This window comes from Cannabis sativa, chromosome 8 (genome assembly GCF_029168945.1).
Source record: "Cannabis sativa cultivar Pink pepper isolate KNU-18-1 chromosome 8, ASM2916894v1, whole genome shotgun sequence".
In the NCBI taxonomy this organism is placed as follows: domain Eukaryota; kingdom Viridiplantae; phylum Streptophyta; class Magnoliopsida; order Rosales; family Cannabaceae; genus Cannabis; species Cannabis sativa.
The window spans coordinates 40,993,234-41,009,043 of NC_083608.1; the positions used below are offsets into that span (position 1 = coordinate 40,993,234).

The 15,810-nt window shown below is 29.3% G+C and overlaps 1 protein-coding gene across 3 annotated transcripts; it reads left to right on the plus strand.

Moving 5' to 3' along the window:
- The first annotated feature begins 5,359 nt into the window (after positions 1-5,359).
- LOC115699440 (glutamate receptor 3.5) lies at positions 5,360-11,147 on the plus strand. Of its 3 annotated transcripts, none has more exons than XM_030626853.2 (7): positions 5,360-5,608; positions 6,141-6,622; positions 7,549-8,888; positions 9,099-9,376; positions 9,807-9,838; positions 9,940-10,352; positions 10,442-11,147. In XM_030626853.2, the coding sequence occupies exons 2-7, from the start codon at positions 6,205-6,207 to the stop codon at positions 10,889-10,891; spliced, it is 2,931 nt and encodes a 976-aa protein (XP_030482713.2). In that variant the 5' UTR covers positions 5,360-5,608; positions 6,141-6,204; the 3' UTR covers positions 10,892-11,147. The 3 variants fall into 3 exon arrangements, with proteins under 3 accessions (XP_030482713.2, XP_060958949.1, XP_030482714.2); XM_061102966.1 differs by having other exon boundaries at positions 5,604-5,705; XM_030626854.2 differs by lacking the exon at positions 5,360-5,608 and adding an exon at positions 5,732-5,929.
- The last annotated feature ends 4,663 nt before the right edge of the window (positions 11,148-15,810 follow it).

Genomic DNA, 15,810 nt, shown 5'->3' on the forward strand with positions numbered 1-15,810 from the left:
ACGGATAATCTCGCTTATTGAAAATGTGGAACACATGAGTTCCTGACGAGTCATCGAACACGATCAGTCATTCAAACCCATCTTTATGTAAAGAAGCAATCTTTACTAGTCACGAGGGAAGTCTACCTAGTCTTCATACATATTGTGATATATACACTACTTATATTAAATCCTCTCGGTACTGCTTGTCTTTAACTATACAAGACATAGTATGCGACTAGACCTGTTAAGGTCGCATCATCTCGTGAGTTCAAATCAAGCGAGGTTAACTCTTTGAAAGTCATTAATTAACAGGTCATCCTTTTCTTAAGAATTTGATCCACATGTCAAATTTATAGGAGACTGCTCTCATATTTCTAGGTAAAAATTCGCACTATAACACATGTCACTAATTTTGCGATTGACAACTGTGTCATATAGGAAAACTATTAAAGAGAGGTAGGCAAGTTATCATCATGATATGGTGACTTTTAGTTATCTTACTGAGGGTTTCAAAAAGACGACTGTATTAATTGTTTTTATTTTCCCAAGATACCACGTCATCAAAATCCTTCGGGGTGTGTGTAAGCATGCTCGTTGGTGATCATTGGATGAGGTGACCTTTGGTTTCTTTTTTGCCACGTGTTCATATCCTAACGAATAGGAATTATTTGTATTTAACCCCCTCAAATACAAATCGATCGCACTTCATTTCCCTTTCATTCCCAATTTCTCATTTTTGGCGTTCTTCTCCTTTGAAAATTTCAAACTTCAAAAACCTTTCAAAGTTTTTGGATTTTCATTTTCTAAAAACGATTTTGTGAAGGATGAAGAACTTTTAGAGTGATTCTCAAATTTAGGAGAACATATCCTCATACAAAAGGTTGGTATTTCTTTCTCGATTCTTTTATAAATTCATTCTTTTTGAATGTTCACATACCTTTTGGGTTTTTAGGGATAGAAATTGCATGAGATCAATAGGACTTATCGAGGAATCAAAATTTATAACAAAACAAGGTAAAATATAGAATTTTTTCTGAAAAATTCTTGCCTGAAACTTGAATACTTGCATATTTAATGATGAACTTTGAATATTCACATATTAATAGTAGAACCCTTTGCATATTCACATATTTAGGTTCATCTGTCTCCAAGTCGAAAATTGACAGTGGTTGGGCGTTTCAAATAGATTTAATGCTTATTTCTCTAAGTAACCCTTAGGTCATTGTAAAATACACAACCACTCTATTTTATTTTGGAGATGGTTCTTTTATATGTTTATATCTTTATATATTAAAAGTGCCTATCTAACGGCATTTCTTGGTTTAACATTCTTGGTTTAACAGAATATACTTAAAAATAAAAGAATATTCTGTTAAATTTAACGATTAGGTTTGATCTCCCGTTAAAAAATAAACCCAATAATTAAACCCAAAAAATTAAACAATCTTTTAAATAAACAATCTTTTAAATATTAATAATCTCTTTTTAAATTAAAAAAATCATCTTAGCCACATATCTCTCTAACAAACCTATTTTGGGAGAATATTAATTTTTTTATTTATTTTTTAAAAAAGAAAAATATAGATAAAATATTTAGAAAAGATAATATAAAAGAAGATTGATTGTGTTGGCTTAGAGATTTTTGGGCTTGGGCTTAAAAAAATAATAAAAAAAAAAAGATAAAATGGGCTGTAATTAAATTACACTCTATACCCTTTTTATATTATCTTTTTTTAATTTTACTTTTTTTTTTTAAATCTATCATTTTTACCTCTTTTTTTAAACATTATACCAATTTTGCCCCTGTCACTTCAAGATACTCTCCATGTGATTCTCTTATGTAAGGGTATTTTGGGTACAATACATATAAAAAGAGGTATGTTTCAAATAAATATAAAATTAGAGGTAAATTTGATTAATTAATGAATAAAAGAGACATTTTTCAACTTACCCCTTCCTTATATGTTTGTGCTTATTTTTAGTTTTATTTTTAATTTTACCACCAAGAGGAGAAGGTTGAAAAATATTAGAATATGAAAATATTATTGGTGCTTATTAGTAATTTGCAAAGAATGTGAAAGTCTATAAATATATAGTTGTATAGCTATTATTAGATATGAAATGAGATAATAGAACTTTTTTCAATTAGAAGATTAATGTACATTTTATTATTAATAACATACATTATTATAACACAACTATATTTTACTTACTAAATATACTGACACATATTTTATTTTTATAAAACAAATCGTTCAAATAATTATACTATTTTAATTATTAATTCAAATAAAAAACTAAAATATTAAATAAAACTAACTGGCTTGACACGTAACAATCACCTAGTATATATATATATATATATTTTATATCGAGTCACAATTAGAACTTATTGAGTTTTGAAGTGGTGGGGTGTTTCTCAGTGACATATTTTCATGTAGTCGCATGACCCTTAGGATATTGGGATACATCCAACCACTTTTTGAGGCTTAAACATTAGTTTTGTTGTTTTTGGTTCACGGGTTAAAAAAATATAATCATGATGGTTAAAATTAAAATGAGTAGTCACCCATATATATGAGGAGATTTCAATGGTTACATTTTTATTGTAACCATCATGATTATATTTTTTTAACCTTGGATCACTGTTAAATGGTCGTGATTAATTTAGAAATTAAATAAATATAAATAATAAATAACTTGTAATCTGATATTAACCTGATAATTTATTTTCTTATAAAATTTTAATTAAGATTAATTATATTTTAAAATTAAATTAAGTATGATTATTGATTTTTTTTTTTTGTAATTTATTATTAAATAAGGATCTTTTAGCAATTTATTTTTTTACACTTAAATTATTTAACTTTTTATAACAAAACTCTTTATAATTTAAAATTATACACATATAATTTCATAATTAAAATTTTATTATACTTATAATTTAATTTAAAATTATTATACTTAATTGTTTAATTATTTTATTTAAATATTTAAAAAGTAAAAAATAAATAGGTTGAAGGAAAGCATTTAAAGTCCTCAAATGCATCTAACTTATACAAGGAAAGCAAAATTGTGCGTGAGATTACTAGTTGTGCGTGAGATTACTAGTATACTTTTCTCTTTATTTTTGTAATTTCAAACCTCAAAGGGTAGTTCCCTGAATCTTATCAAGAGCCACATAAATCACCTCTATCACATCTCACCACAAATATCAAATGATGTAGTATTAGTGAACATATACTACTTAGACTAGCTTGATACATCATCATCTAATTGTAAAAAAACTATTAATTATTTAAAAATTTATTATAAAGAGAGAATTTTAATTTATATAAAAATAAATCTACATTTTGTAAAAAAAAACAAATTATAAATATTATAATTAAATATCTTAACTGTTAAAATAATTATAGTAGGGATTTATATACTTATAAAAAAATTATCTATAAATTTTAATTACTAAAAGAGGTATTGTTAAATATTTATTTAATTATTTTTTTAAAAAAATAGTTAATTATAATTAATCAATTCTAAAAAAAGAATTTTTATCTATTTATTACAGGTAAAAAAAATGTAATCATGATGTTTACAATAAAAATGTAACCATTAAATAGTTACCCATATACATATAAATATTTTTTGATAGTGAGAGATGGAGATTCAAAGTTGGGACTTTATTTTTATGAGAAGAGGTGTAATTAATAAACTACTAAGCTATCACTACAATAAACTAAATATTTTTCAAAATAAATAATGATAACATTGTAATTAAAATATATATTAAAGTTACTCATTGATATTTAATAATAAATGACAATATTATAAATAAAAAAGTACATTTATTGTTATGCTAAATTTGACACAATAACTTATTAATTTTAGTATGTATCGAATTTAACTTATTTTTTAGAGAGCGACGAAGTGCTATTAGATATTTTTTTTAGTGTTCAATACTACCACAAGGTTGTGAATTATTACCCATATTAATTTAAAGTAGGTTTGTTTCTTTAAATTTTGATATGTACAAAATAATTGTATCTCTAAATTATTGAGATTGTTAGATTCAAAAATTTTCGTTTAATTTTACTAACGGGCGTTTGTTAATAAAATTAAATGGAATCGAACGAAAATTCTTATATCCAATAATTTCAATAATTTAAAGAGAATTTTTAATAGCTCGAGAAAGTTAAATAAAAAATAGTATATATTAAAATTTAGAGAGAAAAATTATAGTTATTAAATAAATATAAAACTCAATATTTAATTATACAATATAACAATATAACAATTAATAATAATAATAATATTATGATGAGCAATTTGCGGCGAAACTCCTTATGTTTTAATTTTTATACATTTAATCCCTTTATCTTTTTTTTAGTGGCAAAATCTCTTTATATTTTAATTTTTATACATTTAACCTCCTTAATATTTTTTTTTTGTGGCAAAACTTTCTTATACTTATTTTTCTTTGCAAATTTGACACGCCAGTTAAATATTACCGTTAAATATCAACTGGATAACAACTGTATACACCTGTGTATATGTAACAGTAAAATCTTAAAGTCGATACAGCAGTAATCCAGTTAGTATTTAACAGCAATTGAAACTTTAAATTTGTAAAGAAAAATAAACTTAAGGAGATTTTGCCACAAATAACAAAAATAAGGAGGTTAAGTGTATAAAAATTAAAACATAAAGAGATTTTACCAATAAAAAAAAATAAAAAAAGTTAAGTGTATAAAAAATAAAAAAAATTTCACCGCAAATTATTCTATCGTGATACTAGTGATACTTTTTACCCTTTGTCATTTCCTAATTTAGCAAAGGAAGGGGTCATAATCGTATAGCTATTCTTAATTTTTTTTTTTTTTTAATTTAAGCGTTTATATATTACAACATGTTTTATCTGGGACTCGAACCCAAGACCTCCAAGACTCACACACCCACTATAGCCACTTGAGCTAGCCACGTGGTTGTATAACTATTCTTAATCGAGACAAAAATAAATAAAAAAATAAATAGAAGGATGGGCTGCTGGCTGCCTTGTTGATGTTGTTTTATCACTCGTGGCAGAGAAGATAAGGCCACATGTTTCATGACTTGTTTTACCACAGCTTTTGGTGATGGGGCCTACTCCATCAATCAATACTATATTTTTCAAGGTTTATACCTTTAATTTTTATTATTATATTTCAAAGAAAAACTAAGTAATTTTTAAATTTAAAATAGAGAATCACAAGCAAAGGCCATATATGGAAATAAACCCAACAAGACCATTATTTTAAACCCCTTCTAGTTGTACTAATAAAAAAAGGTTAAATTTTGATACTTTAATTAAATAATATTTAGTGTATCTTTTGGTAAATATTCAAATATTTATATAGGCTTTAGAGAGCAAACTGAAAAAGCTTAGCTAGTTGAGCAAAGCACAGCTCACAAGAAGTGAAAGTGAGAGAATAATTCTTTTCTTGAGCTTGCTAACACTGTTTTCAGCCTTCAGAATGCTTTTTTCAGTTTATTACTGTTGATGTGAAATCTCTTCTGAGATCATAATTCATATACACATATACAAACACAAATGACCTTTTAACAGTTCTTAAGTTGGCTTTAACCTTGGGAGGTAATCAATCAATCCCAGCAGAAATGTCATCATTTACAAAATTTATATTCTTCTAATTCATTTAAAATTGTTTATTATTTATTCTTTATCTGAACATGTGAGTTTTCCAATTTTATATAATTATTGCTTTATTATAATCTTGTTTTGGTCTTCATTCTCTTGAGTAGTATATGATGGTACACTTAGAATTTTCTTTATAGATACCCTCGCTGAAAATCTTTCTTATATATTGTTTCCATGTGGGTGGTAACAACACAGCCAATAGGTTTATGGTATCCATGGCTGCATATATCTTTGATTTTGGATCCTAACTGTTAGTGGGTGTGTATGTTTTTCCCTTTTATTTTATTTTATTTTATTTTTGTTTTTCTGGGTTGGACATTTGCTGATGAATATGTTAATGTTCAAGCTTAAATCTTTGTATTTCCATCTGGGTTCTTAAGAATTTGAAGAACCCTTTTAGCTGTCATAATTTTGTTATCATTCTCCTATTGCTCCTCTTCATACTGACATTGCTTTATGATATTTCCAGTCGAGAACAGATGTTGGGTTGAGGTGAAGAATCGACCAGGTTTAATATAGAAACTCTTTCAGCCATGAAGGTCTTCTTCTTGGTCAACAGGCCTGGCCCTGCTCTTATATGCTTGAAAAGAATATTTCTTTTGCTGATTTTCAGTTTGTGGGCATCTGTACAAGTAATGGGTGCCACTCACAATTCTACTGTTCCTTCTTCAAATCAAATTTCTGTTGCTGGAAATAGTAGTGTTTCTTCTTCTTCTTCAAACCCAATGGCTGGTACTGGAAATACCAGTGTTTCTTCTTCTTCTTCAAGACCGAGTGTTGTGAATATTGGAGCTTTGTTCACTTACAATTCGGTTATTGGGAGGTCTGCTAAACCAGCGATATTAGCAGCCATTGAGGATGTAAATTCTGATAAAAGCATCCTTCATGGAACAACATTGAATGTTGTTTTCCAAGATACCAATTGTAGTCAATTTCTTGGAACTATTGAAGGTAATTCCTTTAACTCCTCTTGCTTGGTTTAATCGAAGAGAATTACTTTTTTTTTTCTTGAATGAAAGAGAATTGCATTTGTTAGATTAGTAAGAGTCAACCAAAAAGGAATTTGACATTTGGTAGTTCAGATTTTAGGCCAGGCCATAGTGCCTTCAAAGGCATCTAAGTATAAACTTGCATAAAAAAATGGTACTTTATTTGTTGGTTGTGTAACATACTAGCAAATACTACCATTGTATCTTCAAATGCTAGAATAGTACTTTGCTCATACTTGCTATGTTTACTATATTTGCATACAATACTAAATTTGTCGAAATTTGAAGGTATTTGCCCTGGAAAGTTGAATTCTCCTTGAAAAATCACAAGATATTTATTGGTTCCCACACCAACTATTTAGTTACCGAGAATCTGATTTGAATGTAAATTCTGTATGTATGATCATTTGAGCATAAGAGGCCTTCTTAAAATTTCAACATATGATGTTGTTTGTAATGGATAGGCACAAGATATTCATATGAACTGAATTTCGTATATACTGGAAAATTACAATGTTGTAGTTGTTTTAAAATGTAGTCTTGGGGCTTGCCATGTTTCATATTGGCATTTTGGTACTGTAGTGTTTTAAATGTAACAATAGGATTGACGATTCACTTAGAATTTCTACTGCTATACAGTATCTGATATCGATGCCTTCTCTAAAGATCTGATCATTGTGACTTTTGGGTCTTTTAATATTCTTTCTGAAACTGAATTTTGTTTGTATGCCCTTTTAATGAGCTGTGATAATTAAAAATTCTCACTAACTATCAATATCCATCAATTTGTGGATGGGGAAAAGATTTATCTGGATCACTTATATGATTATAAGCTTTCCCTCTTTATGTTTTGAAGTAAGATATCTAATGATATTACCCTCCCTGTAGCTTTGGAGCTCATTCAACATGATGTTGTAGCTGCAATTGGCCCACAGTCCTCTGGGATATCTCATGTCATGTCACATGTTATAAATGAGCTCCATGTACCTCTTCTGTCATTTGGATCGACAGACCCTTCTCTTTCTGCACAGCAGTATTCATATTTAGTTCGTACTACACAGAGTGACTACTTCCAGATGTATGCAGTAGCCGATTTGGTGGATTATCATCAATGGAGAGAAGTAATTGCCATATTTGTTGATGATGATTATGGCAGAAATGGGATTTCTGTTTTGGGTGATGCCTTGGCAAAGAATCGTGCTAGAATCTCTTACAAGGCTGCCTTTTCTCCTGGAGCCTCAATAAGTGAAATCCATGACGTTTTACTAGGTGTAAACCTCATGGAATCTCGGGTGTATGTTGTACATGTTAACCCTGACTCTGGCTTGAATATTTTCTCTGTTGCAAAATCTATAGGGATGATGGGCGCTGGTTATGTTTGGATTGCAACAGACTGGCTTCCTTCTCACCTGGATACATTACGACTACCTGATCCTAACATAATGAATCTTTTACAAGGGGTTGTTGCTATTCGCCATTACACACCAGATACTGATCTTAAGAAAAAGTTTATGTCTAGGTGGGACAAACTAAAACATGATGGTATTTCAGGTTTCAATTCTTATGCTCTTTATGCCTATGACTCAGTTTGGTTAGCAGCCCGTGCACTTGATGTATTTTTGAATGAGGGTGGTAAAATATCATTCTCTAAAGACCCACAATTACGAGATACAAACAGAAGCTCCCTGCGCTTATCATCACTCCACATTTTTGATGGAGGCTCACAATATCTAAAGACAATACTTAGGACGAACTTCACAGGTGTGAGTGGTAGGATTCAATTTGATACGGATAAAAACTTAGTTCATCCAGCATATGATATTCTAAACATTGATGGGACTGGTACTCGTAAGGTTGGTTATTGGACAAATCATTCTGGTCTGTCAATTGCTGCTCCAGAGATTGTATATTCAAAGCCTCCCAATGTTTCTACCAGCAATCAACATCTTTACAGCATTATATGGCCAGGAGAAACAGCTAAGACGCCTCGAGGATGGATATTTCCCAACAATGGCAAGCCACTGCGAATTGCAGTGCCTAATCGAGTTGGTTACAAAGATATCGTGGCTAAAGATAAAAACCCTCCAGGGGTAAGAGGATTTTGCATCGATGTCTTTGAATCCGCTGTAGTGCTATTGCCTTATGCTGTGCCACGACAATATGTGCTATATGGAGATGGAGAGAGAAATCCCGAATTCTCTGAACTTGTACGTTTGGTTGCAGAAAATGTGAGTATTTGGCATTAAAATGTAGCTTTTAACTTAGTGGTGATCAAATTGTTGAATATCAGTGGTCCAACCTATAGCAGAGTTAGTTTAGTAATTATTTTTAATACTATCTTACACGGATACCTACATATGTTAGTGTGTCTTCACATTTACTAAACTTTGTTATCTTTTAATTTGATGAGGGTGGTTTGGGTTTGGTTTTCTTAACAGAAATATGATGCTGCTGTTGGGGATATTACAATTACTACAAATAGAACAAGGATGGTTGATTTTACGCAGCCTTACTTGGAATCAGGACTTGTTGTAGTTGCTCCTGTCAAAGAGGCAAAGACAAGTCCATGGGCTTTCCTCAAGCCATTTACTTTGCCAATGTGGATTGTGACTGGTGGCTTCTTCCTTTTTGTGGGTGCTGTTGTCTGGATTCTTGAGCATAGGTCTAATCACGAGTTTCGTGGTCCACCGAGAAAGCAAATCATGACTATTTTTTGGTCAGTACATATTTCCTTCTTTTAATCCTTTATTTGTTTCTAGGATTAGAGAAAAATGTTTTATTTCCATTTAAGGCTTCCGATGATGTCTTTGAATCCATGTAAATGCAAAATGGAACTGGTTGTGGCTAGGGTGCCTATAAAATCACCAGTAACATGTGAAATTTTCCATATGTGCTTCTACACTTTGAAGATCATGCTGTAAAATTCTCCACTATTTCGTGCTGTGTAGCACAAAAACCTTCTTGAGTAGAAAGACTTTGGTCAAATAAGCTGTCTGGTCAAGTTTAGTTGAATGCATGAACATGTACTATGTAAGTTTCACAGAAAATGCTTTAAACATATGTAGTTAGATAATCTAGCTTTTAGCTTTCACCTGATATCTTGCCATTTGTGGAGTACGTTTACTGACCTTGTTTTTGCCTTTCAGGTTTAGTTTCTCAACGATGTTTTTCTCACACAGTACGTACTTCATTCTTAGTCTTCCATTCACACACCAATAATTAATCTCTTCAACAACATAATGGATCACTAACATGATCCCCTTCTTGCACATTACACAGGAGAGAACACTGTTAGTACGCTGGGACGTTTGGTACTCATCATATGGCTTTTTGTGGTGTTGATTATCAACTCAAGTTACACAGCTAGTTTGACATCAATCCTCACAGTGCAACAGCTGACATCAAGAATTGAAGGCATAGACTCGTTGATGTCGGGCACTGATCCTATTGGCATTCAGGACGGATCATTTGCTTGGAAGTATCTCACTAATGAGCTCAAAATTGCAGAATCAAGGCTTGTCAATTTGAGAAACGAGGAAGAGTACGGTAATGCTCTTCGGCTTGGGCCAAAAGTTCCTGGTGGAGTAGCTGCCATTGTGGACGAGCTTCCATATGTGGAGGCCTTCTTGTCCCATACCAAATGTCAATACAGAACTGTAGGGCAGGAGTTCACAAAAAGTGGATGGGGATTTGTAAGTACTTTCTAAATCTAAAAACAATACATGTAAAATATAATGTGGTTCAATATTGTAAACTAATTCAGTTTCCTTGCTTTCCTCAGGCATTTCCAAGGGACTCTCCTCTTGCAGTGGACCTATCTACTGCCATTCTTCAACTCTCCGAGAATGGTGATCTCCAGAAAATTCGTAAGAAATGGCTGCAAACAGAGGACTGCAGCATGAACCCTGAAGACCAAGAAGCAAACCGACTGTCTCTCACTAGTTTCTGGGGCTTGTTTCTTATCTCTGGTGTGGCCTGCTTCATTGCTCTTACTACATTTGCCTTGAGAATATGTTGTCAGTACCGAAAATTTGTCCCTGAGGCTGATGTAGGCCCGGAAGAGGTTGTGCCTGGAACACCAAGACGGACAATTCGAGCAACTAGTTTCAAGAACTTGATTGATTTTGTAGATAAAAAAGAAGCAGAGATTAAACAGATTCTCAAGCGAAACCGCAGCGAGCAAAATCATGCTAGTCCAAGCTCTGAAGTGAACTTCCATTCTGCTCCTTAAGAAAATTCTTGGTTTGCCAGTTCTCTTCCAGGCTAATACACTACACTGTTAGAACAAATCTCATTATACTGTTATACATGCATGATCCTTCCACTGATACAATTAGGCAAATAGAATAAAAACTGTTATACAAGAGAGAGGAACTTAAAAAGCTTCGAAATCCCAGTTCAAGACCATTGTTTACCCCTAATTCAAGGAACAGAAATTTTCTCCAATGTAGATAATAAATATTTATATATTTTGTTTTTCGTTTTTAGTTTCATGTCTTTCTTTTGGACCACAAATTTTCTTGAAAATGTGAGTGAAAGTTTTCCACAACTGTTCTTTCTTTTTCAACCATTATGGTTTTCACAAGAATTTTGTTGATGTAGAACAGTTGGTTAACTAAAATAGTATTACAATTATGAGATTATAGCATGATTACTTTGTTATTTAAAGTTTGTGTTTGGCTCCTTAAAAAATTCATCACATAACTTCCAACCAACCAAACTTATTTCGCTTAGCGAAGACTTTTGAGAGGCCAGAGTAGACCTGTTCTTGCTTTATCCCCATGTACAACCACAAAATACAATAGACTTTCTTTCATGGTGTTGACATGCCTCCAAACCTGAAACTACACCACATAAATGTACATTTATATATATATGAGTGCAATCTTAATGGGTATTACCCATGAATAGGTAAAATTAAAAAATTTTGAGTTTTTATATTTAATTTTTTTTATCTAATTAAAAAAATCTCTCATTTTTATATTGGGCTGAGATTGTTCTATCGGTAAAAAAAAAAAATTAAAAAAAAATAATTAGTAAGAAAAATAAGAAAAGAAAAAGTTGAGTTTGAGTTAAATATTTTTATATGAACATATTTTTGATATAGTGTAAAAATAGATATTTTTTGATATTTTTTTAATTAAGTAGTTAAATTACGCATAAAAATTTAAATTTGTGATTTCATTATTTGTTATTAGATCAAAATTCGATAGTTTAATATTTTTAAAATTAATATTTATAGTTAAATTTGTTTAGTAACTATTCATGTATAATACCCATTAAAAAATGTTCCATATATATTAAAGTAAATTATATGTGATGGTTTTTCATTTGTACTAATATTAAGTGTTTAACACTATGAAATATCTCTTCAATATTTCGTATAAAAAATAATAGAAAATTTATAGTGTGAGGATTTAAAATGGCCCTATCCACAAGACTTTTAATATGTAGTTGTGATTGGTTTTGTTTAGTATACCATACATAAATGAAGTTGGTTGCACGATTGTTGCCGTGTGTAATCATATTGTGGAGGATTTTGTTTTTTTGTTTTTGTTTTTGTTTTTGTTTTTGTTTTTTTTTTTGTTTTTGTTTTCATTTTTTCTTATTTTTTTTTTATATAATATATTTGGTTTTAGAAGGGTTCGGTGCTGTGTTGGAAGGATTTTGTAAAGTTCATGTTTTGTTTTTCTTAAGATCTTTTGTTTAATATAGTGTAAATTATCATTATTATCCCAATCTTATGTTTGTGGACACAAATTAACAAGATTAATAAAAAATATTCCATTTCTTGTAGAATAAAGAATCTTGACCGAATATGTGAGATTAGTTGGGATTGTAACTTTTACCCCATTCAAACCTGAATGTTTGTACTTTTTCACTCTTAAAAAAACAATTGTTTTCCAAAAATTAAAGACACCAATTACATAATCAATCTCAAAACATCAAATGCTCAAGATCAATCAAAACTTTCAATCTTAAATAAATCATTCTATGGTGATAAGTCCCAATTCAAAATTAACCTAATCAGTTGTCGTCTTCACATACTCTATCCATCTTTAACTATTGTGGACATTGTCTCACATGAAATAAATGGTAGAGAATTGAGCCATATATAAGAACATGTGCTACTCCACTCATTGCCAATTGGTTTTGAGATGAAACCCCATGATTCTCAACATGGTATCAGAGCCATATCCCTTGCGGGCAAGTGATCCTATCCGATCTTGTCCACTCTGATACGGTTCAAGATTGATGAGCAAAAAATAGCCATCATCTTGAGGGGCAATATTGTGGATATTGTCCCACATGGAATAAATGGTAGAGAATTGAGCCATATATAAGAACATGGGCTACTCCACTCATTGCCAATTGATTTTGAGATGGAACCCCATGATTCTCAACACCCCAACAACCATAGCCCAACCACGAGATCTCACCATCGAGTTCACGCCGTCGTTGATCCCCTGATGTTGTCGAGCCTCACACCCATCTGAGATCCGAAACGAAAGCATCAACACCAAGTTTGACAAAGCTTATCTCGTTGAATACTGTCAAAACAACAAAGCAAAGGAACGAAGCCCAGATTCCCCTGTAGATAACCCACCACCAGTCATATCGTCTTCCGCCTCTTTGTCTTTCTTCTCAATTCCTTTTGGGCTTTGAATCAAAAGCAACGAATAGTTCAGAAATCGGCAAAGAAAAAAGTACCTACGATAGAGAATAAAGAGAGTGATTATCTATTGGCGACATTGAAGCAACAGATTTGGCTTTCTTTCCGACAAAGCCTCCACCTGCCTTGTCGAAGCCCACTCTGTGCAATTATGATAGAAGATGATGAATAAAAAGATAAAAAATGAAGAAGAAAACGTAGAAAGAAAAAAAAATTAATTAAATATGATTTTTTTTTTGTAGCAATTAATTAAATATGATTTAATTAGCTAGCCTTCGGTAATTTTTGTTTTTAAATTTTTTAATTATAAAAATAAAAATAAAATTTTAATTTTGGAAAGCAAAAATACGTTTTATAATTATTTTCTTTTTTAATTTTAAAAATAAAAAATAAAAATGAGTTCTGTAAATTTAATTTTTATTTTTATTTGTTAATTTTATTTAAAGTTGGATTCGAATTCAAAGCCAGAATTGAGAGTCAGGGTGAAGATTAGGTTCGAGTTCCAAAATTTAGATTAAAGTTAGTCCAAAATATTAATTAAGAAAAAAATTATTTAAAATTTTTAATTAAAAAATTAAAAAATAAAAAAATAAAAATAATTTTATAAATATGATTTTAAAAATATTTTTATATTTTTTAATTTTAAAAATATTTTTATATTTTTAATTTTAAAAATAAAAAATTAATTAAAAAAATATTACTAAACCTAAAAACATAAAAGTTAATTAAGGCTAGATTCCCATATGCACAAATACACAGCAGGTATAATGTACCCTCACTCCAAAACTATCCGATTATGTGGCTCCCACACCCAATTTAGGCCATAGACTTATCCTATATATTAGATTAACATTAAGACATGAGTTATATAATTAGTATTTTTTTTATGTTATTTAATAAATAATATTATTTTTTATTAAGAGTTATTTATAAAAATAAAATATAATAATATTTTAAATTTATTGTTAATTATAATTTTAATTTAATTATAATATTTTAATTTTATAGTATTTTTTTTTTTTGAAATGTTATACACTTTTTTTTTTTAACAGAATTATAAGAAAAATATATTTTTAAAAAAAATTATAAAAAAATATAATGAACGTTTAATATAATATAAAATAAAAAAAATATGTATAATAAAATTAAATTTAAATTATAATATTTACTTTAATTTTATAATCACATTTAATATAACATAAATATTTTTTTTCAAATTTTTTGTACTTTGTGGAGGTGGGCATGTCATCTTTCATACTTTGATGTTGAAAATTGAAATACGAAAGATATTATAGATTATTGAATTTTTAATATTTTATTTATTTAATATTTGTAGAACTAATTATTATAATCAAATATACTTAGGTGGCATTTGATTAAGAGAAATAAAAATATAAAAATAAGAATGAGAATAGAAATAGAAATAGGAATGAAATAGAATAAAATTTAAAATGTATAAAAAAATTGATAAAAAAATCATTTTCTATTATTACATTGGAATGGTTTTTCCTTTATTTTTAAAATGGAATAGTCATTCTACCAAAATAGTGGAAAGAACATTACATTAGAATGTTATTTCAATACTTTAAAATGCAACTAAACAAAAGAATGAAATGAAAATTGTTTTATTTCCATTCTATGTCATTTTATTACCTCCAACCAAATACCACCTTAAAAAGAAGCTTAGGTTGGTATATTTTAATGTATAGTTATGTTATATTAATGTGCCACATTTTTGTGGGTGTTTTTCCTTTTCCATTGAACAGATTTTTCCCACTTTTGTTGCGTGTATGAGATTCAGAAATTTGTAGTCACAACTACTAAAGAATCAGTTTAGTTTGGTAAGATGATTAAATAATGAAGGTTCGTCCTTTACTAACTACTAACTATAGAGTAATAGAACTAATTAAAAGCAGAATATTTAACTATTTATTTTGGGTTTAGTATACATAATCGGTGTCTTCTACGAGTAATGATAAAAATCAATGTTTTTAATGGTTTTCTTTCATTATTATTATTAAAAGACATCTTAAATTTTAATAATAATATTCCACATCAAAAAAATTTTAAGGGCCCGTTTGGTATAATTTTTGGAAAAACTAAAAGCTGCTTTTTGAAAAATTTATAATAAAAATGTGTTTAGTAAACAGTTAAAAACTAGTTTTTTGAAATTTTTTTGGAGAAGCTACAGCTAAAAGCTGAAGCTGCTCCAACCCAACTTTTTAGAGAAATTGTTTTGATTAAAAGACTAATAATTTTTTTTGTACTAAAACCATATTTACTTATTTATTACATATTAAAAAAAATAAAAAAAAAACTAAATATAATAAAATAAATAATTATTAAATCTCTTATTTTTTTTAAATAATTTATATTATTTTATTATTAACAAATAACATTAACCTAGAATTTTTCTTATATATTTAAATTTCTAATGTTTTTTACATCTGATAAAACATAATAAAAAATACTATAAA